General features: G+C 40.5%; 1 protein-coding gene across 1 annotated transcript in view; it reads left to right on the forward strand.

The window, feature by feature from the left end:
• The window catches only part of Elovl2 (ELOVL fatty acid elongase 2), a 55,561-nt gene extending 45,769 nt beyond the window's left edge, over window positions 1-9,792 (forward strand). The window contains exon 8 of the mRNA XM_020153813.2: window positions 8,513-9,792. Coding sequence (XP_020009402.1) covers window positions 8,513-8,638 — 126 coding nt within the window. The 3' untranslated portion in view covers window positions 8,639-9,792. The remainder of the gene's footprint in view (window positions 1-8,512) is intronic.
• Window positions 9,793-24,045: the final 14,253 nt, after the last annotated feature.

The following is a 24,045-nucleotide window of genomic DNA, read 5'->3' on the forward strand; positions in this document are numbered from 1 at the left end:
TTTACACACATGCACAATATGCATGCACAAAAATGTTTACCAGAAATATCAATGAGTCATACATGCAGTCCTCAATTGCATCATATATTTGCACCATGCTACCAAAATCTGACATCTGAAAGCTAAACAGGTGTATGGTAAAACAGGTCCAGGAAACACAAATGGATAAAAAATAAGGGAACTTAATTTTTAATATGCAATTCAATAAGCCCATATCTCCTACTCAGATGTTGTACACTCACTGTTCATTTGGAAAAAAGTACTTTAAGGCAAACCAGTATGGAAAAGTCACATTGGCTTTTTCTTTTTTTTTTTTTTTCATTTTTCTTTTATTATTCATATGTGCATACAAGGCTTGGTTCATTTCTCCCCCCTGCCCCCACCCCCTCCCTTACCACCCACTCCACCCCCTCCCTCTCCCCCCCCTCAATACCCAGCAGAAACTATTTTGCCCTTATCTCTAATTTTGTTGTAGAGAGAGTATAAGCAATAATAGGAAGGAACAAGGGGTTTTGCTGGTTGAGATAAGGATAGCTATACAGGGCATTGACTCACATTGATTTCCTGTGCATGGGTGTTACCTTCTAGGTTAATTCTTTTTGATCTAACCTTTTCTCTAGTACCTGTTCCCCTTTTCCTATTGGCCTCAGTTGCTTTAAGGTATCTGCTTTAGTTTCTCTGCGTTAAGGGCAACAAATGCTAGCTAGTTTTTTAGGTGTCTTACCTATCCTCACCCCTCCCTTGTGTGCTCTCGCTTTTATCATGTGCTCATAGTCCAATCCCCTTGTTGTGTTTGCCCTTGATCTAATGTCCACATATGAGGGAGAACATACGATTTTTGGTCTTTTGAGCCAGGCTAACCTCACTCAGAATGATGTTCTCCAATTCCATCCATTTACCAGCGAATGATAACATTTCGTTCTTCTTCATGGCTGCATAAAATTCCATTGTGTATAGATACCACATTTTCTTAATCCATTCGTCTGTGCTGGGGCATCTTGGCTGTTTCCATAACTTGGCTATTATGAATAGTGCCGCAATAAACATGGATGTGCAGGTGCCTCTGGAGTAACAGTCTTTTGGGTATATCCCCAAGAGTGGTATTGCTGGATCAAATGGTAGATCGATGTCCAGCTTTTTAAGTAGCCTCCAAATTTTTTTCCAGAGTGGTTGTACTAGTCTACATTCCCACCAACAGTGTAAGAGGGTTCCTTTTTCCCCGCATCCTCGCCAACACCTGTTGGTGGTGGTGTTGCTGATGATGGCTATTCTAACAGGGGTGAGGTGGAATCTTAGTGTGGTTTTAATTTGCATTTCCTTTATTGCTAGAGATGGTGAGCATTTTTTCATGTGTTTTCTGGCCATTTGAATTTCTTCTTTTGAGAAAGTTCTGTTTAGTTCACGTGCCCATTTCTTTATTGGTTCATTAGTTTTGGGAGAATTTAGTTTTTTAAGTTCCCTGTATATTCTGGTTATCAGTCCTTTGTCTGATGTATAATTGGCAGATATTTTCTCCCACTCTGTGGGTGTTCTCTTCAGTTTAGAGACCATTTCTTTTGATGAACAGAAGCTTTTTAGTTTTATGAGGTCCCATTTATCTATGCTATCTCTTAGTTGCTGTGCTGCTGGGGTTTCATTGAGAAAGTTCTTACCTATACCTACTAACTCCAGAGTATTTCCTATTCTTTCTTGTATCAACTTAAGAGTTTGGGGTCTGATATTAAGATCCTTGATCCATTTTGAGTTAATCTTGGTATAGGGTGATATACATGGATCTAGTTTCAGTTTTTTGCAGACTGCTAACCAGTTTTCCCAGCAGTTTTTGTTGAAGAGGCTGCTATTTCTCCATCGTATATTTTTAGCTCCTTTGTCAAAGATAAGTTGCTCATAGTTGTGTGGCTTCATATCTGGATCCTCTATTCTGTTCCACTGGTCTTCATGTCTGTTTTTGTGCCAGTACCATGCTGTTTTTATTGTTATTGCTTTGTAATATAGTTTGAAGTCAGGTATTGTGATACCTCCTGCATTGTTCTTTTGACTGAGTATTGCCTTGGCTATTCGTGGCCTCTTGTGTTTCCATATAAATTTAACGGTAGATTTTTCAATCTCTTTAATGAATGTCATTGGAATTTTGATGGGAATTGCATTAAACATGTAGATTACTTTGGGGAGTATCGACATTTTTACTATGTTGATTCTACCAATCCATGAGCATGGGAGATCTCTCCACTTTCTATAGTCTTCCTCAGTCTCTTTCTTCAGAAGTGTATAGTTTTCCTTGTAGAGGTCTTTCACATCTTTTGTTAGGTTTACACCTAGGTATTTGATTTTGTTTGAGGCTATTGTCAATGGAATTGTTTTCATACATTCTTTTTCAGTTTGCTCATTGTTAGTGTATAGAAATGCTAATGATTTTTCTATGTTGATTTTATATCCTGCTACCTTGCTATAGCTATTGATGATGTCTAGAAGCTTCTGAGTAGAGTTTTTTGGGTCTTTAAGGTATAGGATCATGTCGTCTACAAATAGGGATATTTTGACAGTTTCTTTACCTATTTGTATTCCTTTTATTCCTTCTTCTTGCCTAATTGCTCTGGCTAGGAATTCCAGTACTATGTTGAATAGGAGTGGAGATAGTGGGCATCCTTGTCTGGTTCCTGATTTTAGAGGGAATGGTTTTAATTTTTCTCCGTTAAGTATAATGCTGGCTGTAGGTTTGTCATATATAGCTTTTATAATGTTGAGGTACTTTCCTTCTATTCCTAGTTTTCTTAGAGCTTTTATCATGAAATGATGTTGGATCTTATCAAAGGCTTTTTCTGCATCTATTGAGATGATCAAGTGGTTTTTGTCTTTGCTTCTGTTAATGTGGTTTATTACGTTTATTGATTTTCGTATGTTGAACCACCCCTGCATCCCTGGGATGAAGCCTACCTGGTCGTGGTGAATAATCTTTTTGATGTGTTGCTGAATTCGATTTGCCATTATTTTGTTGAGGATTTTTGCATCAATGTTCATTAAGGAGATTGGCCTATAGTTCTCCTTTTTGGAGGTGTCTTTGCCTGGTTTTGGGATAAGTATAATACTGGCTTCATAAAATGTGTTTGGCAGTTTTCCTTCCCTTTCTATTTCATGGAACAGTTTAAGGAGGGTTGGTATCAGTTCTTCTTTAAAGGTCTGATAGAATTCAGCAGAGAATCCATCAGGTCCTGGACTTTTCTTTTTGGGGAGACTCTTGATTGCTGCTTCAATTTCATTTTGTGTTATAGGTCTATTCAGGTGATTAATTTCCTCTTGGTTCAGTTTTGGATGATCATATGTATCTAGAAATCTGTCCATTTCTTTTAGATTTTCAAATTTATTTGAATATAGGTTCTCAAAGTAGTCTCTGATGATTTCCTGGACTTCCATGGTGTTTGTTGTTATCTCCCCTTTTGCATTCCTAATTCTACTAATTTGGGTTTTTTCTCTCCTCATTTTAGTCAGGTTTGCCAGGGGTCTATCGATCTTGTTTATTTTTTCAAAGAACCAACTTTTTGTTTCATTAATTCTTTGTATGGTTTTTTTGGTTTCTATTTCGTTGATTTCAGCTCTTATTTTTATTATTTCTCTCCTTCTATTTGTTTTGGGATTTGCTTGTTCTTGTTTTTCTAGGAGTTTGAGATGTATCATTAGGTCATTGATTTGGGATCTTTCAATCTTTTTAATATATGCACTCATGGCTATAAACTTTCCTCTCAAGACTGCCTTAGCTGTGTCCCATAGGTTCCGGTAGGTTGTGTTTTCATTTTCATTGACTTCCAGGAACATTTTAATTTCCTCTTTTATTGCATCAATGATCCATTCTTCATTAAGTAATGAGTTATTTAGTTTCCAGCTGTTTGCATGTTTTTTGTCTTTACTTTTGTTGTTGAGTTCTACTTTTACTGCATTGTGGTCAGATAGTATGCATGGTATTATTTCTATTTTCTTATATTTGCTGAGGCTTGCTTTGTGCCCTAGGATATGATCTATTTTGGAGAAGGTTCCATGGGCTGCTGAGAAGAATGTATATTGTGTAGAGGTTGGATGAAATGTTCTGTAGACATCTACTAGGTCCACTTGATCTATTGCATATTTTAGATCTTGGATTTCTTTATTGAGTTTTTGTTTGGATGACCTATCTATTGATGATAATGGAGTGTTAAAGTCTCCCACAACCACTGTGTTGGCGTTTATATATGCTTTTAGGTCTTTCAGGGTATGTTTGATGAAATTGGGTGCGTTGACATTGGGTGCGTACAGATTGATGATTATTATTTCCTTTTGGTCTATTTCCCCTTTTATTAGTATGGAATGTCCTTGTTTATCTCGTTTGATCAATGTAGGTTTGAAGTCTACTTTGTCAGAGATAAGTATTGCTACTCCTGCTTGTTTTCAGGGGCCATTGGCTTGGTAAATCTTCTTCCAGCCTTTCATCCTAAGCATATGCTTATTTCTGTCGGTGAGATGAGTCTCCTGTAAGCAACAAATTGTTGGATCTTCTTTTTTAATCCATTTTGTCAAACGGTGTCTTTTGATGGGTGAATTAAGTCCATTAACATTAAGCGTTAGTACTGATAGGTATGTGGTGATTCCTGCCATTTAGTTATCTTAGTTGTTTGAAGGTTTGATTGTGTGTACCTAACTTGATGTTACTCTCTACTGTCTTGCTTTTTCTTATCCTGTGGTTTGGTGCTGCCTGCCTTTTCATGGTTAAGTTGGGTGTCACTTTCTGTGTGCAGGATCCCTTGCAGAATCTTTTGTAATGCTGGCTTTGTGGTCACATATTGTTTTAGTTTCTGCTTATCATGGAAGACTTTTATTGCTCCATCTATTTTGAATGATAGCTTTGCTGGGTAGAGTGTCCTGGGGTTGAAGTTATTTTCATTCAGTGCCCGGAAGATCTCGCCCCACGCTCTTCTTGCTTTTAATGTTTCTGTTGAGAAGTCTGCTGTGATTTTGATGGGTTTACCTTTGTATGTTACTTGTTTTTTCTCTCTTACAGCCTTCAATATTCTTTCCTTAGTTTCTGAACTTGTTGTTTTAATGATGATATGTCGTGGAGTAGTTCTATTTTGATCTGGTCTGTTTGGTGTTCTGGAGGCCTCTTGCATTTGTATGGGAATATCTTTCTCTAGATTTGGGAAATTTTCCGTTATTATTTTGTTGAATATATTACGCATTCCCTTCGCTTGCACCTCTTCTCCTTCTTCGATGCCCATGATTCTCAAGTTTGGTCTTTTGATGGAGTCAGTGAGTTCTTGCATTTTCTTTTCACAGGTCTTGAGTTGTTTAATTAATAGTTCTTCAGTTTTTCCTTTAATTACCATTTCATCTTCAAGTTCTGAGATTCTGTCTTCTGTTTGTTCTATTCTGCTGGATTGGCCTTCCATTTTGTTTTGCAGTTCTGTTTCGTTCTTTTTTCTGAGGTTTTCCATATCCTGCCTGTTTTCTTCTTTATTGTTGTCTATTTTTGTCCTGAGTTCATTTATCCATTTATTCATTGTGTTCTCTCTTTCACTTTGGTGTTTATACAGTGCTTCTATGGTTTCCTTTATTTCTTCTTTTGCTTTTTCAAATTCTCTATTTTTATTGTCTTGGAATTTCTTGAGTGTCTCCTGTACATTTTGGTTGACCCTATCCAGTATCATCTCTATAAAATTCTCATTGAGTACTTGTAGTATGTCTTCTTTTAAGTTATTCTTGTGGGCTTCATTGGGTCCTTTGGCATAGTTTATCTTCATTTTGTTGGAGTCTGGATCTGAGTTTCTGTTCTCTTCATTCCCCTCTGGTTCCTGTACTAATTTTTTGCTGTGGGGAAACTGGTTTCCCTGTTTTTTCTGTCTTCCTGTCATTGTCCTTGGTGTTGTTACTGTCCCTGTACTGTGTGTAATTAAGTATTTTCTAGCTTGTAATAATAACAATGGTAATATTGAGAATGGAAGAGTGAGGTGAGATGGAAAGCAAGAAGTTAAAGAAAAGGGGAAAACAAATATACAGACAAGAGGGAGAAAGCAGAACAAGGTATCAGACAAGAGAGATTCAAAGGTATAAACAGGGAGTGTTAGTGTGCTAATCGACAGTAAGCTGAACAGACAATAGAGAGACAGAGAGAGGATTGAAAATCAAAGATAAAAAAAATAAAAAATAAGTATATGAAAGTAATATCTATATATAAAAATGAATTAAAATAAAATGGAAAATAGAAAATTAAAAAAAAAAACCAAAAAACTTCCAAGTTTATATGCAATGCAATTTCAGTCTTAATAATTTGGATGTCCGTCTCAATCTCCAGTCCTGGAGTTGGTGCCTCAGATGTTGTTCTGTAGTTGTCTCATCAAAGGGGATGCATAAAGTAGAACAAAACTACACTCACACACACACAGAAGAAAAAAAAAAAAGCCCCACCAAGTGTCCCCAGTTCAAATGCAATAGTTTCAGTAAGTTTTTCGGCTTGCAGGTGTAATTCGGTTGTTCTCTCATCAAAGGTAGGGAGAAAAAGAAAAAAAAGCGTCTGGAGGCAGTTCTGAGAGTGGTATCTGCAACTGTGGCTTGGCTGCCTGCTGCTCTCAGCCTGTAGCTGGAGGCGTTATTTATGCAGATCTCTGGGGTGAGCTAGCGCTCACCTGGTCCCACAGGCTTTGTTTGCTCAGAGTTCTCCTGTGCGGGGGCCTCTGCTACAGGCTTTCCCCTTTCCAAGCACTGGGAAAGGTGACACTGCCCCGCGTTGTCAGGCCTGCGTGTTTATTTACAGTTCACGTGGGAAGTGGGTCTTCCCTCCTCTCACAAGCGTCCCTGCTCCTGGTTGCTGGGCGCACCCCGCTCCCGCCAGAGGCTCTCCGGCCCGCCCGGCTCGTTTATTTACAGTCCCGGGAAGGCTTCCCTTCCCCCAATCTTCAGCGCTCAGGGCGCCCCACCCTCTTTCCAGCGTGTCTTAACTGTTCTTATTGCTTAGTACTCAGTTTCTCTTTCTTTCCCGGGTGGAGGTCAGTCTGTCCAGGGGGCTATACTGCTCTGGCCCAGGCTTGTCTGTGGGGGAACCGCGGTACCGCGAAGCTCACCTGGTCCGCGTCTTCCCAAGCCGTATGGGCGCCGGCCACTGGTGGCCCGGGGGCCTCCTCGGTTCTCCGTTTAACGTGAAGTGCAGATTCTCTGCGCCGGCTGGAGATGTGGAGGGGTCAAAGTTATGCCTTTTCTCGGTGATTATGCCTGCAAAGTGTGTCTCCAGTGTCTCTCCAAGATTTCACTATAGGAGGGTCGCTTTCTGCTTCCTCCCTCTAGCTGCCATCTTGGAATTCTCCTCATTGGCTTTTTCTTTATCTGGTATCTTTTTAGTCAACAATTTAAGCAGGTGAGATCTTCAAAATGCAATTTCAAAGTCACTTTGTTATGTGAGAACCTATAAAAGCTATGACAAGACACAGGCTTCAGGTGGTTGTAGATTTTAAATTGCTTTCCTTTATGGGCTAGGAAAATGGAAAGCTCCATCAGAAAGTCTGAATATACATTGATATTCAAAACAGTACTTTTGAAATTGTATTCATCTGTATTTGCTTCTTTAAACAAGAAGTGCTCCTTATTTTTTGCTTGTGTTTGCTGAAAGTTAACCCATACTAGTTTTATACAAACTACAATTGGGAACTGAACCCTTGACAGCTTTTAAGATCTTGTTTTTCTGAAATTGGATTGTCCAGGCTTTGTCTTTTGTAGGAGATAAAAATCTCCTTTGAGAACTTCTACAGGCATCACCATAGACAGAACCAAGCAAAGCCATGCACGTGTGCGTGTGTACACACACCAAGAAAAATCAGAGGCAAGCCAAGGGAGTCCTTTTGGTATTTAGTGTTATCCCCAGAAGGCAGGCAGGTATCCCAGCCGGGAATAGGGAGTGACACTGAAGGCTTTAACTCTACATGCTGGTTCAAATTGAATCCTAGTCCTCAATTGGAGCATGGCATTTTAGTCTTGACCTTCATTAATACCAGTGTTTAAAAAAAAAAAAAAAAAGTAAAAAATGAGAAAAGATCAGAAATTTTATCAGACTAGGAAGGATATGGCAGGCTTGGTGTGCAGCTTAGTGGTAGAGTGTGTACCTAGCATACATGAAGCTACAGGTTCAATCACTAGCACCAGAAAGAGACAATATACCAAAACAGAATCCCGGTTGTTGGTTCTTTTAAAATGACAGTACCTTTTCTCTTGAATTATACTTTTTAAAAAATTGTATACTTTCCAAGTGAACAACTAATACACAATAATTTGCTTATGATATGCAAATCCTAGACTAATATAAAGTGAAATAGCCTTTGTTGATATTTCATGCATTTGTTTTGGTTTTTGACCTGGTTTTATCTTCAACCAGAGGCTTTAAAATGGTCAAATTAAACATGAATTTCCAGTACCCAAGAAAATCATGTACTGTTTTAACTATATGCAATAGTAGAGACAAAGTCTTATGAAGGAGTGTTTTCCTTTTTTCTTTATCCAATAGACATACCGAAAAAAGCCGATGAAGAAAGATATGCAAGAGCATCCTGCAGAGAAAGAAGTCAAGAATGGCTTCTCCAAAACCTACTTCACTGCAGCTAATGGAGTGGTGAACAAGAAAGCACAATAAACAGAGAAGCAGAAAAGCATATGCACTGCAGTAGCCTAACAGATTCGCTTGTTTTAAAGCAAAGACTGAATTGAAAGTTGTATGTTTTAGCATAAACTAATTTGAGTTTAAAAATCATTTGTACTCAGAATGTATTAATATATTGGTATTAGGTTACTCTGTTAACTGAATGCTGTGGTCAGCAATGAGGTGATAAACTCTATAGACCTCATAATAGGTGCAACATCTCCCTCCACAGACTTACCCTCCCCACACAGTGTCTTTAGAGCGCCTTAATCACACACAAAGCCAGGAAACATGGAGCATTGGTTTTCATGGCAAGTCTTCAGATAGAGTTTTGTTCAGATTAAAATGTGTACAACAAAAAGGTTAATAATAGTGTAAATAATAGGGTATGTTGCAGTCTACATTAAGCAATAATTGTCAGTTCATAAAGCAGTCCATTTATTCCTTTAGGAATCAACCCCAGAAAATACTAAAATAGGATCATAAATAGAAGACAAAAATCTACCAAAATCTCTCAAGCCAGAGTCCTGTTGGTCAAATTCTCACAACCACTTCTAAACTTAATGATGCTATAATGAAATTTGTTAATCTTCAAATTTTTTAAGATAGTTATTCTAAGAAAAAAAATTGTCATGTTGGGCATGGGGGTGCACACTTGTAACCCCAGCACGTAAGAGGCAGGAGGATCTCAGGTTCAGGGCCAGCCTGAGCCACTAGTGAGACTCTCCAAAAAAAAAACAAAAAACAAAAAAAAGATCTTCTGCCAAATCCTCATAACTCAGAGCCTTTGGATAGGAGTCACCCTCAGTTTTAATTTGGCTTCCTTATTGATACTCTTGTCTCACTCCCATGTCAGTTGGCATACTTTAATAAAGATACATGCTCCATACTAAAAGTTGTGTCTAGATCTGGCTGCCCACTTCCTTTCTGAACAAGGACTAGACTCCAGTCTTCCCTTTTCCTTAGCACATACGTGCTACTGGAATATTTATAAATCAAAATTAACAGAGCCATGGGAAAACAGATGTTGAGTTCGTCAACTGTTTCTTGTGTGCTTTCTCACAAATATCATCCTAAATACTTCCTATCCATCTTTGCAGGTTAAGTTTTGAAGGCAGAGAGAAAAGATGTAGTGATGTGAAAAGATTCCAACGCTGAGCCATGGGGTCATGATGAGTCACAATGAAAATGCAGTTTGGCAGACACAAATTACATCTTTTCCCTGCTCAGACATATGCTCTCTTGAGAAGCAGATACCGAGAAAGAGAAAAACATCAATGGTCTCACCTCTCTGCAAGTGTTGGACTGTTATTTACTATTAAACTGTACCAAGAATGCAAAGAATATTTTCTGAAGATTAATTTATGCCATATAAAACACTTGCCAACTTTGACACTTTATCCTTTTTTTAATGTTTTTGAGGCAGGAATATGGCAAAAGTTTTTCACGTTTTAAAATCATGACATTGACATCAAATGCATGGGCACTGGAAAGGCATTTCCTCAGTCCCCCAATAACTGTGCTTTTCTGTCCCTATTTTGCTCTCCTAAGCTCGTTTTACATTTTCATTAAGAAAATTATACTTTGTAAACTTTTATTTCATGTACACTACCCTTTCTCATTAGTGTGGTCTTCGGGGTAAATGCACTGTTCCTGTAACACCCTTTCTGTACTGGCTGGGCATTTCTGTTGAGCAGAACTCTGTCTGATGCCACTTACTCTTTTTCTAAATGGCTTTCTAAAACTGACTTCCCTTACGGTACTTCATCACCACTGGCCTCTCATCTCTCACACCTGTATTCAGTGTATTCTCTGTCATGGGACTCGATAAAACAAGGGCTAGCTTGAGTATGACCGCTACTGCTCTTCTGTGACAAGACACAAACTGAACAAAGGAGAAAGTGGATTCAAGTTCAGTTTTAGTTCTCAAACACTGGCAGAAATGGTTACCAAAGTGCATTCTGGGTAAAAATGAGGCTGAGAGAGGAGGCAAGCATTACTGGTTAATGTACTCCACTTCTTCCTAATTGCAAATGAGGCCCTCAAGTCTCCTATGCAGTTGGAGACGTTTTCACAGGCCTCGCATCCGTATAGCACAGAGGGAGTCATCCTGTAGCCCACCATCATCAGGCAGCTCTGCACACCAGGCAGCTTAACCCTCTCAGGTCAAAGTGAGAACTACTACTGGCAAAGTCCAGTGAAACACTTGGCCTTAAACATTCAAGGGCTGACAAAAAATACAGCTGTGACACCTGAACCTCAAAAACTGAATCAGGTAAATATTTTAACCTGTTACTAAGTATTGTAGCTTAAAAACCAAAATGTTTACTTTTAATGTGATTTTCCTAAAAATGTAAAAAAACAATTTTTATAATCTGTTTTTAAAAAGTGGAGACTGTTTTCTCCCAGTACTCATGGGAAGGAAAACACTAATGAATTGTAAAATCTGTTAATTTCCCGTTTTTAAGCAAAATGGTGCATTTGCTAAATGAAATTAAACATCGAAAATGTCAACACATCAAAATTATATTGACCTTTTTTCGCGTATTGGTGGATAAAGTGCTGTCCATCCCATTCAAAAGCATTTCTTACTTAAGGAAAAATAGTATTATGGTGGACAGAATAGCATTTTGTATGTAAGAAACCATTCTAGTCCTTCTCAACTTCTCTGTCATTTTATGAATGTTTCTGGAGGTCACTTATTTGGAAAATGAGGACATCACTTTTTTGTTTTCCTGTGAAAGTACTTGGATCTTAACAACATAGTATCCTGATTAGGATGGACATGAGAAGCCATTTTTCTTTTAGATAAAAAGTATTCTGTACAATTGTTGTATAATAAATTGATTTTTACACTAAAGTAAAACATGTTGCAATTTTTTTCTTATTTGACTTCAAGAAGTTAAAAATGTGTATATGGCATTCCAAATGACCTTTCACTCAGGGGCTTTATTTTTACCAATAAAGTGATATTTTAGCAATTAATTTTAGATGCTTAATTGTTCCTTTATTTCAGTAAGCTCAAGCGAGGCATGGTGGCCCACACATTTGTAATCCTAGCACTCAGGAGGTTGAGATAAGAGGATTGTGAGTTCAAGGCCAGCTTGAGCTACATAGACCCCTGCCTCAAAAAAAAAAAAAAAAGCGCAACGGGCTTTCATGTGTCATTATTAATAACTACTTGTATCCCCATTCACAAGAAAAAACGAGACCAATTAGATAAGCAGAGGATATAACAATTATGACAAATTTACCATACAGTATAGAATACTGGGGGCAGGGCACTAGGTTTGTTTGAAGGGAAAATACTAGGCAAAAGCAACACTGGGCAGTGGCACCCAGGACTGTGACTTTATGGAGTGCCTCGCCAGGTTGGAGAGGTGGCCATCACAGCTCAAGGGCAGGGATGTAAGTCAAGATGACTGTGTTGAAACCTGAGAGAGATTTTAAGTTAACGGTGGGGCAGGGTCACAGGCCTGCCTTTTGTCAGTGTAGAGTCTGAGTCTTGAATGTGGTGTTAATAGCGAGGCACAAGTCCAAAAGCAAGCTACAAGTAGGGAACATCGTAAAGCGCCTTCTGTAACTTTACGATTCCACTTGAAACCAGGGTGGAACCAACCCATTAACACTGTTTAGAAAAAAAACATAAATCTTTGTCTCATGAAAAGATCTAATAACTTGCAAATTAAAGGAAGTGCTTATACATGATAAATGTTCCCCTAAAGCGGTGTCTTAATTTCTTTATATAAAGAAGAGTTCAGCGTATGTTTTTACTACAGCAGGCTTTCTCTTAACTAATCTGTACTCACATAGTTAAGGAAGAGTTCCTCTCCAGGGCATGTGATGAAACAATCTCAGTAAAACGTGACTCGGCCATGAGGAAAGAAAATCCAGTGGTGTATATGTCATTTTCCTATCCTAACTGCACCAAGGGAACATGGATGACTAGGAAGATCTGAATCCACACCCTCACTGAGCAGTTTGTAAATGCAATCATGATGGCGTCTGTGATCCATAGGGCTCCCCCTGGAATGCCATCATCAAAGTGATGGAAACGGGTTTGACAGACTACGTGAGCGGCAGCCTGGCCATCACAGTGCCCCGCAAACTGCACACATGATGTCTGCACATACCACAGTCTGTCTACTTGGATGTTTTGAGTGGATCTTGAGGTCTGGTGTTTGCAGCAGTTACTATCTTCATCTTTTACATTTGGTCAATTAGCCTGGCTGGCCTGGAGGGCATTTATTAGAATCATGGTTTCTGAGCACTGAACAACAAAGGGAAAAATTTTGAAGTGTTCTGCTTGGGCTGATGTCACACTTAGAAGGAAGTGAGCTTAGTCTTAACCAGTTGTAGCCTAGCAACAAATGATAGATGTTGCAGAGTCCTCTGTGAGATTAAAGTTCCAGGTGTCACTAGCCTTTAGTCTTTCAAAGTTATAGTAGGAAATCCAGGTGTGGTTGTGGTACTGCACCCTTAAGAGCATTGCTGCTTCTTTGGGCAAACTTGTCTGCTAAGAGGCCTTCAGCTGACTGAATGAGGTCACCCACATGCTGGAGGATAATCTACTTTATTCACATCTACTGATTTAAATGTTAGTCACACACAGAATCTCGACTGGTATTTGTTTGACCAGACAATTGGGCACCATATCTAGTCACATTGACACATAAACCTGACCATCCCATTCTCCCTTGGTAAAATGCCAATACCCCACAGTTTGACCCTACCTTTCTCGATTTCACTGCCAGAGTTAACAGCCCTAGTTTCAGGCTCCTCTTGCCCTTCAGTTGCTGAGACTTTGAAGGAGCCTAAAGGTTCCCTTGTTCTGTCTCCTACCGATAATGAACTAATTCATTAGCATTTCTACGAAGGTTGACAAGGCTTGTGAAGTACTCCAGGGAAGAGTCACCACAGACCCGTATGTTAAACAGCCATCACCACACCATGAGCTGAACACAAAGTGAGCCCAGGGGAGGAGCTGGCTAAGGATGATCTGGGATGTGGTGTGGGGAGAACCTTCTGTGAGGAGATGGAGCTGCAGCCATGCCTGGAAGCACAATGACAGGCTCACTTGGGGGAGAACTGGGCAAAGGGAGTTTCTAAGCAGGAGCCACAGAGGCATAATGACAATGCTGTGATGGTACTTTCTAGAAATGTCTAGTAAGGGCAGAAGAGAAGGCTGAATATGTCTAGCCCTGAGTTTCATATTAACAGGAGCTACTTCATTATTGAGCAGGGAATTTAGGATAAATGGGAGATGGTGGAATGACCAATGGACACAAATGGGAAACTGGTTATTGGGGAATAACCAGCTAGGAGAAGCCAGGGGCAAGGCACATTCCACCTCAGAATTAGGTGAGTTCTAGGCTAGATAGGTAACATATAAGCAGTTTCACTGGAAAATGATGCAAAACCTCAAAGGGGAGAAAGCCAAATGTAAGACAGTGAGCTCAGGAACATGAGTGGATGGTGGTTCTGTGGGATTAGCTGGGGAGTGTTTTGGCTGGGACAGGCTGGGCAAGCAAGAGATAAGAGCAGGATGGGGAACACATTTGGTTTGAGGTACAAGATTCTGCCAACAGGCACGTGAAAATGCACGGGGATCAGAAAGCCATCTGTGCTGAGAGTAGACAGGAAGACAAGTAAAGAAGACGGGCACTTCCCAGATGGGAGCACACATTTAAGAAAGATGCATAAGAAAACTGACTAGAAACTGGGGCTGAGGAAGCAGCCAGAGACAGAAGAGAAAAGGGTGTCCCAGAAGCCAAGGGAAAAGAATATTTAAACAGCAAAATGCTGTAAGGAATTCAGATGACAACTGGGAAAAAAGGCAGTAGGTTTGGTCCTTGGAGCAGCTAGTAAATGAGAAGTCAAGGAAGGCAAAAAAAAAAACCCAAAACCAAGCTACATGAAAGTCATTGCCAGGGACTGGGGGTATAAAGGCATAGTTTTTGGAAGGGAGGAGCAGCTGAGGGGAGTATGGATTAAACCACTGCAGGGAGAATACAGGTGACAGTAGGGCTGGGTAGGCTAGAAAGGTAGAAGCAGTAAGAAAGAGAGGGCTGGGCATGGTGGTACATAGCTATAATCCCATCTACTCAGGAGGCTGAGGGAGGTAGGATTGTGATTGGAGGCCAGCCTGAGCTAAAGCACAAGACCCTATCTGAAAAACAAACTAAAAGCAAAAGATCTAGGGCAAAATACTCACAAGGCCCTGGTTCAATCGCCAGTACTGCCAGAAAAAAAAAAAATAGCTGGGAAAGACGCAAAAGACACCGCAGGTCCTTGGTTACCAAAGGAAAAATACTCAGAATGATGTTCTCTGCTTAATCACTCTGTAGTCATCTTCCATCTCAAACAAATTCCACACAGAAAGCAGCCCATTAGAACGCTGAGCCAGTGAACAAACAGGCCTCTCTTTCCTTGTCACAGGAAGGAGTGCAGAAGGAGCCAGGAGCTGGGAGAGTGCGGGCAGGACAGGGCCCTTCATGCCAATCTGATTGGCCTTCTTTCCAAAGTTCAAAACCCAGGAGCTGTCCTGGTGCACAGGAACAGGACACGAGGACAAAGCAAATACTTAAAGGACTCCTGTGGAGGTCGGGAGGTCAGAACAGAGGAGGCAGGTGAGTGAGGGTGAGGTCACAGATGGTCATGGAGCCCACCAGGGTGGGTACAGAGCAAGTCCTCCATAGGAGTAAAAAAGGAAGTGACCACCGGCCCAGAGGAGGGAATGTGCTCTCCAAACGCACCAGGACAGGGTGAGGCCACCACTGCTGCAATGCCTCTCCCAAGATGAATGTCAGCTCCTCCAAGCTATCTAGTGCTGCAGCTTCTCCTTTTGTTGCCCGAAAAAGTGTTGCCATGCCAGCATCCTGTCACCTAACCCACCCCTCTCCAGGCCAGCCAGGACAGGGCAACTCACACACCACCTGGCCCAGCACTCAACAAGCTTTAATTTGTGTAACTGTTTGGTTGACACCCATCTCTCCATCAGACTGTCTGCTCCTTGAGGGCCGAGACACCAACACTGAATCCTCAGGGCCAAGGGCAGTGTACGGCATATGGAAAACATTCAGCAGAGATCCACCAAGTAAGACAAGGTTGAATAAAGACACCAGTGGATATTTATAAGAGCCATCTCCCACGTAGCTCAAGTTCATGGCTTTTGCACCTTGCATCAGCACATCCTCAAAACCAGTTCTTTAAATGCCAGCCATATTCGCTCCTACGTGTCTTCTCCTTTCCATTCCTGGTGTGTTCAAGTTGAGGCCTTTACTGTTGAAATAATCTCCCCCAGCATATTGACCTCAGCCTTCTTACTGCTACCAGATCTGGCTTCCTAAGCCACTTTCCTGACCAAAAGTCCTCACCTGCAGATTAAGTCCTTCCAGTCAAGATAGTAAAGGCATTTTAATTTGATTCTCACCAACACTCCACAGTATTATGGCATCAAATGAACCTTGCATTTTTCTGTTTCTGTTCCTATATTCATATTTCTCTTCATTCTAGAAAAATCCTCCTCATCCTTCAAGAACTATTTCAAATGGCCTATCTCCCATAGGAAGCCATCTCTGCTTGTCCAACAAAAGTGACCTCTCCCTCTTCACAATTCTCGCAGGCTTGGTTTACACCTGATAGTGTATGGCATATGCAGCCTTGGGTACAGTTACCTGGATGTCTGAAGGTCCTCTCTAGACAGTTCTGAACAGCTAAGAGCACATCTTACTCATCCTAACATCCTCCCCATAAGCTACCTTGAGGGTTTGTAGAGAATAGGGCTCCAAAACACTTTTCCTAGGAACTGGAAGGTGTATAGATTCTTTACACGTCCTTAAGGGAAGACAATGGTATGGCATTGAGATCCAGGAAACACTAAGTCACCAGATATGGTAAATCTTGAATTAGATAGACCCAAATAAAGTGAAGTCACTCAACCTCATTCACTTTTTGGACTTAAAAAAGTGCTCTTATACTCTAATGTGTACCACAATGTGCTAAACACAGCTCATTAAAAAAAAATTCTGAAGAAAAAATTCTGAAGAAAACATGAGAATATAAAATTGTGGTTGTGAATACTTGTTTTAGGCAAATTAAACTATAAATTAAGGTGACATAATGTAATTTACTAAGCTATACAGTGAATAGTCTTTTCTTCTCTGACCATAAACTCACTTTGGAGAAGGCCCCAAATTATGTAGGCCTCATTTTTCTAAAATTAATTCAAATGTCCAACTACTTATGCAACACCAAGCACTCAAACTTCCTGAGAGCATTCAGTAATTATCGCATGGTGACAACTTCTCCTTTGGCAAAGATACACCTAAAAAATTAGCTAGCATTTGTTGCCCTTAACGCAGAGAAACTAAAGCAGATACCTTAAAGCAGCTGAGGCCAATAGGAGAAGGGGACCAGGAACTAGAGAAAAGGTGAGATCAAAAAGAATTAACCTAGAAGGTAACACACACGCACAAGAAATCAATGCGAGTCAATGCCCTGTATAGCTATCCTTATCTCAACTAGCAAAAACCCTTGTTCCTTCCTATTATTGCTTATACTCTCTCTACAACAAAATTAGAAATAAGGGCAAAATAGTTTCTGCTGGGTATTGAGGGGGTGGGGGGAGAGGGAGGGGGCAGAGTGGGTGGTAAGGGAAGGGGTGGGGGCAGGGGGGAGAAATGACCCAAGCCTTGTATGCACATATGAATAAAAAATAAAATAAATAAATAAATAAAACCTGAAGGAACTAAAATGTCTGCAGATCAAATTAGTCCTCCTAATAACTTTATTTTCAAAATATGCCATCATTTTCATAGGAGCTAATTCCATCATTTTCAGTTTTAATTTTTCCTTCAAAGATATTCACTAAATCACATTTGTATGGATGCTACCCAAGTTTTGGCTTTCACAAAACTTGAAGACATTTCCCAAATTTCAATTTTACTTTACAGGTATAAGAAAAGCAATATCACTTGAAATTGCCAAACATCCTGAACTTTCTATTCAAAAGTTCAGGACCAAATTTTAATCCAAAAGTCACCTTCTGGGAACAAATGGACAATAACACAAGTGCAAAGCACTCATATATTCTGTTCTAGCTCGGCAGGGCTGTTCGAACAGATCACATTGAATAAGCACTGGGCTCTACATCGTGGCTTATGTGACCTTGAGCCAACCAACTCCAGCTTTATCTTCTTCTTCAGGAAGTTCAGACTGGTAGAAAGGGAAACAGAAAGCCGTAATTAGTCCATGCTGAATGGTCACCTCTTGGTCCCTCAGAACATCACTCCATTTTGTCAGCTACGTCATTAACACCGACACTCAGTGAAGTTGCATCTTAAATGTAATTCTTCAGCTCTTGGGCTAAAGTCAGTATCAGTATCCTAGGCTCAAAATGCCTGGAGTCAAAATTATCTTCAAACATCTTTTAAACATGTGCTCCTTGGGAGGCATACATGCCATCTCCCAACCATCTTACCACAGCAGGTGTTTTTTTCTTTCTGGTGTTGGAAAAAAGGCAGTGCCTTCTTGGTTAGAGCATCAGAAGTGGCTGGCCTAGTTTAGGGGTTGTGCTGTATGAAAACTAAATGTTAATAACTGTATTGCATTTGGCTCAATCAGCCACTCATAAACAGGAGGGAGGTAGGAGCTGCTGTCCATCAACGGAGGGAGCAGACTCCCATCCCACCAAAACCCCAGGGCACGCCCATTGAGAAGACAGCAGATACACACACTGCCTATGACATTTAGCCTCCATTTTTCGTTCTGTGTAACACATGTCATCTAATGCAGGCATGGCAGACAGCACTCGTTACCTACCTGGTATCTATTCTCCCTGCTTCCTTGTTAACAGAGCCCCACTTTGAGTGACAGGTACAGTAATGCACTCAAATTTCCACTTCCCAGGATTCCTAGCAACTAGGGAAAGCCAATAACATAAGGACAGAAACCTACTGGTTTGGGCTTCCATGAACATTGCTTCACTAATTTAAGAAGGGAGAGCTGGCACACATCTTTTGCTTTTTACTCATCTCCTTCATCCTGCCTGATGTATAAGAGAGATCTAGCAATAGAACAGCCACTCTGTGACTATGAAACCCAAAGTCACACAAAGGATGGCAGATTAGAAAGCTAAAAGAACCTAGGTCTCTAACAACTACGTGCAGCTGCTGGCCCACTGACCTGGATTACCTCACTCTAGGCTGCTTGTTACAGAGGGACAGTAAGACCTCTATGAGGCTTAGCCACTGAAGTCCGATTTCTATTACATGTGACCAAATGCTGCACATACAATTAATTCACATTTGATCCAATCTTCCAGCAGAGCAGGGATTATTCCAACATTCTTAGCCCAGATTAGTCTTTTCTCCATCTTCTCTTTTAGTCTTATTTTGACTTGGAAACTTGTTGATATTGTTGTTTACTCCAAAGAAAATAGTAATATTTTACCAATAATGTAATTTGAACTACACCCACAAAGTTGTTTACTACAAGTTTATTTGTAACAGTTAAAAATGACCTGGATGTAAATCCATAGGGAATCCCACACACTAGAATATTTTGCAATTATAAAATATATTACTGGCTTGAAAACAATCATCAGAACGAAATCAGAACAAATGCCTGGAAGAATATGTCCCAAACTATAAAGAGTTATCTCTTGATCACGGATACAAGGGAAGGTTGCAGAGACAAAAATGTTGAACTCTTTATAAACTTCCGTTTCTTCTGTTTTCAGTGTATTACACACAAGTAATTCATATCTAGCAATGAACTGTGAACATGCAGGACCATCTAAGATAAAGTAAATTCACCCAAAATATTACCACTCAGAAATAGCCACAGGCAATGTGTTAATAAGCAATGTATTCTAGATTCAAGTTTTACATGCATGCAAGTAATATGCAAACACTCTCAACTCCTAAATATCCCACCCCTTGTCACCTTATTGGTCACTCCTTGTCATCCTGTCATGCTGGCTTCCTCTCCTCTATCTAACTTCATGTTGCAGAGACCCAGGAATGTTGGGTTGTCCTGGGCTACCTTCTTGCTATGCTGAGTCCCTGAGTTGACTCACCAGTCTCAAAAGTACAGCTCATTGCCCATGGCTTCCATAGCACATAGCCACTTCCCCAACTGACAGCTCCATTCAAATGCAAATCCCTCCCCACTCTACTACCCTCCCCAGCCTTCCCAAGTCTCACTCCAGCCCCTCCCACTCAATCTGCCCACAGCGAGCCACGATCCTCAGCCTCTTCTGGAAGAAGAGGCCACTTTGGGTACCACATTCCTTGGCACCCTGTCTCAATTATCTTTCTCTTGTAGCCCATTATAGGTTGAGCACCCTTAATCTGAAGCTTAAAAAATTTCAGAGAATTTCAGATTTTTGGATTAAAGATGCTCACCTGGGCAAGTCCATGCAAATATTCAAAAATATAAAAAAATTTAAAAACTGAAATCTGAAACACTTCTGGTCCAAGCATTTCAGAGAAGCGATTTTCAACCTGTACTTCCTGGCCAGGTGGAGGGGGCAGGCACTCTCTTGGCTCCCACTGCCACATGCAAGTCATTAGAGTCTCTCATGAAGATGTTCCTGGGACATTTCTGACCCTGATTCCTATCCGCCTTAACAGCCATTACAAGGTGGTCCCAAAACATCACACAGACTTCTCAATTCCACAATGCCTCACCTCCTCTGGCATTTTCTCCACCTCCACCACAACCGGTGATCCTGACAATGTCACGATCACAGACTTCTGGATTCTTAACACCCCAAATTCTGACCACACTTTTCTGGCTGTTCTAAGTCACTTGCCCTTCTGGCTTTCCCTAGACAACTTTCATCCAACCAAGAATATCAATCCACTGACCTCCTCTTAGGAACAGCCTTCAATTCTTACTATGTAGGCTGGCTTCTAAAGCATCTTATTCTAACAACCCCTGAGCAAATCTCAATTTCTTGTGCCTACATTTCCTCTGGTTTCTAGTGAAACCATACCCTGAGATAAAACCTACACTCTTTATGTGCAAGAACATTGCTGGAAAAAAAATCGTGCAGGGAAGCTGATCAAGTTAAATTTAACATAAACAAACCTCACAGAACACCAAGGCACACCAGAAATTACTAGATTTAGCACTACTCTAAAACAGAAGAGAAAGCCTTGTGTTGTTAATGATTTAGAATGCTTCACCATCAACACAGTGTGGCTTGCAGACTTGTGGTAAATCCCTGCATCCCCTCCATCACCAATTCTCCTACGCTTATTGTTCATTGGCTGAGATTCTGAATTCTTATCAAATGCTTTTTCTGAATCTACTGGGTTATTTATGTGGTTATTATATTAATGGGGCAAAATTAATTAATCAATTTTCTAAATGGTAAGGCCGTCCCTTGCACATTAAACTCACCTACTTCAAAAGGTTTTTTTCTTCTTCTTAGTACACAAACACACATAGCATATGGCTGGATTAGGTTTGCTAAATCGTTAGTGGTTTTCTTATGCTAATTTATGAAACTGATCTATAATTTTCTTCTCATGATTGTCCTTGTCCTTGACCGTGGATGCTTCAGAAAATCAACTGATTTCTCTACTTCTTTGGACTCATTTTCATAAAGATGATTTATTCTTTATTTTCTTTTCAGTGCTGGGAACAAATCCAGGATTTCCGTTATATTAGGCAAGTAAGTGGTCTATCACTGAGCTGAACCCCCCAGCTGATTATTCCTTTTAAGTATGACAAATCTTCTGTAATAAATCAAGATCTGATATTTTAAATTATGGCTTTTTAAAGTTAATTTAATTTGCTTAATGATTATTCTTATGCAGCTTCTAGAAATTTTCAAGTTTATTGACATCTTGCTGTTTCTAATACAGTCTTAGAATTTTTAAGATCTCTAGGAATCTTGTTGCTATGTTTGATTCTAAGTTTCAGTTGTGTCTTCTCTACTGTTTGATTTTCTTACCAGTCTGACTAGAAGTTTGTTCATTATATTAATATTTTCAAAGAACCATGTTCAGGTTTTACTAGTCCAATAATTTTCTTGTTTTCTATTTAATTTCAGGTTTTAAATTGGTTCCACTTCTAGTTGCTTTGGGCTTATATAGTACTTTTTTTTTCAAACTTGTTTTTCAGTCATGTCTTAACTTCTTTTACCCTCTGATTAAGCTTACAATTTAACTTGTCAGTTATAAGAAAAACCTCTTTAGGTATTTGAGAGGAGTGTATTGAATTTCCCTATTAACTTAGGGAGACTGACATCTTTATATTATCAAGTCTCCCATCCACTGGTCCTGATTTTAGTGAAAATGCAGAGTTTCCCATTGAACAGAATGCTAACTTTTTGACTAAGATTTATCATATTACAGAATAGTTACTACTATCTTATTAGGTTTTATAAACATTTAAAACAGGATTTCTTTTTTAATGTATGGCAATAACCACAATTAGTGTTAATATATTGACTGAGATGATCCAAGATGGCTGACGGGAGGTCCCTGCATGCAACTCTGCCATAGAGAAGAACCAGGGCAGTGAAGGAAAAATTTTATTTTGAGGACAGTGATTGAGGGAGAACTCTAAAAATCAGAAAGGAAGTGCAAGGAGCCCTGGACAGCATAGAGTCAGAAAAGCAACCTAGAGGAAAAACAAAGCAAATTGCAACTTCAACCCCAATTCTCTGGCAGAGGGAGCAATGAGGCTAGACCAGACTCTACATTGCCAGGAAACAGTAGGTAGGAAAGGGGTGGCAACCTCCACCATAGCAGCAGACTGGCTGGAGAATTCCTCAGTCCTCATAGATGGAGGAGCTGGCTGGTCTAAGAGTCTGATCCAAAGAAGGAACTCGCGTTGGGGTCTCCCAACCCCCAAAACTCAAGCTGCTTCATCAGCCATTACCAGAGGCCATCTTGCTTTGGAGGCCAGCAGCCAGCCTGTGACATCACCAGAAGCCCTGGGCCTGTGCATGCCTCACAAGGCCAAGCATAGCCCCCTTAGCATCCTGCAGCGCCAACGCCACAAACCTGAGTCCCATCCATGCTTACCCCATGGGAACTCGAGAAGGCCTCTGTCAATCAACAGCCTTGGAACTAGAGCTGCTGGTGGAAAAGGTCCTGGTTTCACATGCACTTGTCCCACAGATACTGGGAAAGTCCCTTCAGCTCCAGGTATGAGGCTAGCAGTGCCACAAGCCTTGGCCCCACCAGAACTTGTGCAGCATGACCTAGGAATGTTCAGTCACATTCTGCATCTCTAGAACTGCAGATAACAAAGCCATAAACCACAATGCCACCCACACTCATCAGAAATATGTAAGGGAGATCTCTCCCACAGTTTACACATCCAGTAATGGGGATACCAGTGTCACAAGCCCAAACATTACTTGCACACACTCCAAGGAACCTAGGGAAGGTCTCCTCTATAGCCACAGTATTGGGACCAAGATGATGGTGCCAAGAGCACCAGCATCACTTGTGCTCATCCCTTGGAACCTCAAAACAGTACTACCTGGATCCCTCAGCTCCAAAAATGTGGCTACCTGTGGCCAGCAGCAATACAAACCCAAGCACCATTCACAATCACTAGGCAAGACCTAGGGAAAGTCCCCTTTGCATCCTACAACCTCATGGTTGAAGTTACTAATGCCAAAGAACTCAGCATCACCTGTGCTCACCCTAAGGGACCTGGGAAAGGTCCTCTCCCACACAGAGGTTCCAGGCCTGGGGCTGCTGGTGCCACAGCCACAGACATCTCCCACACTCATCCTTAAGAACTTAGTGAAGGTCTCCTTCACATCTTGTGGCACAAGTCTGCTAATGCCAACCTTTGGTGTCACCTATGCTTACCCCCAGGGATCTTGGTACATACCTCTCCACACCTTGTACCACCGAGTTTGTGGTATACCTCATGCCATCAGTACTTGACTCTGTGGGGCCTGAGGACCTGCAACTTTGGAGGCCATATTCACTACAAAGTCAAACCAACACCTTAATGAGTTGTTGCAGTCTAGACTATTAAGGTACACATAGATCCTGCTGACAGAAATCACAGGTGAAGAAACTACACAGAGGCTATGCATTTGAGCTCATTTATAACCAAACAAAAGCACCTACCCAACCAATACCCTACACCCCATTTAAATGAAAAATTTTCTTCAAGATTTTCCAAGCAGGCAGGAGCAGTTATTCTTACTAACAAAATGGACTTTAAACCTAAATTAGTTAGAAGAGACAGAGAAGGTCACTTCATATTAATAAAAGGAACAATACAGCAAGAGGAAATAACAATTGTAAATATATGTGTGCCTAATGTTGGTGTACCCAACTTCATTAAATACTTCTGGACTTAAAAGCACAGATAGATCCCAAAACAATGATACTGGAGACTTTAATACCCTACTA

The sequence above is a fragment of the Castor canadensis genome, chromosome 8 (genome assembly GCF_047511655.1).
Source record: "Castor canadensis chromosome 8, mCasCan1.hap1v2, whole genome shotgun sequence".
Taxonomy (NCBI): domain Eukaryota; kingdom Metazoa; phylum Chordata; class Mammalia; order Rodentia; family Castoridae; genus Castor; species Castor canadensis.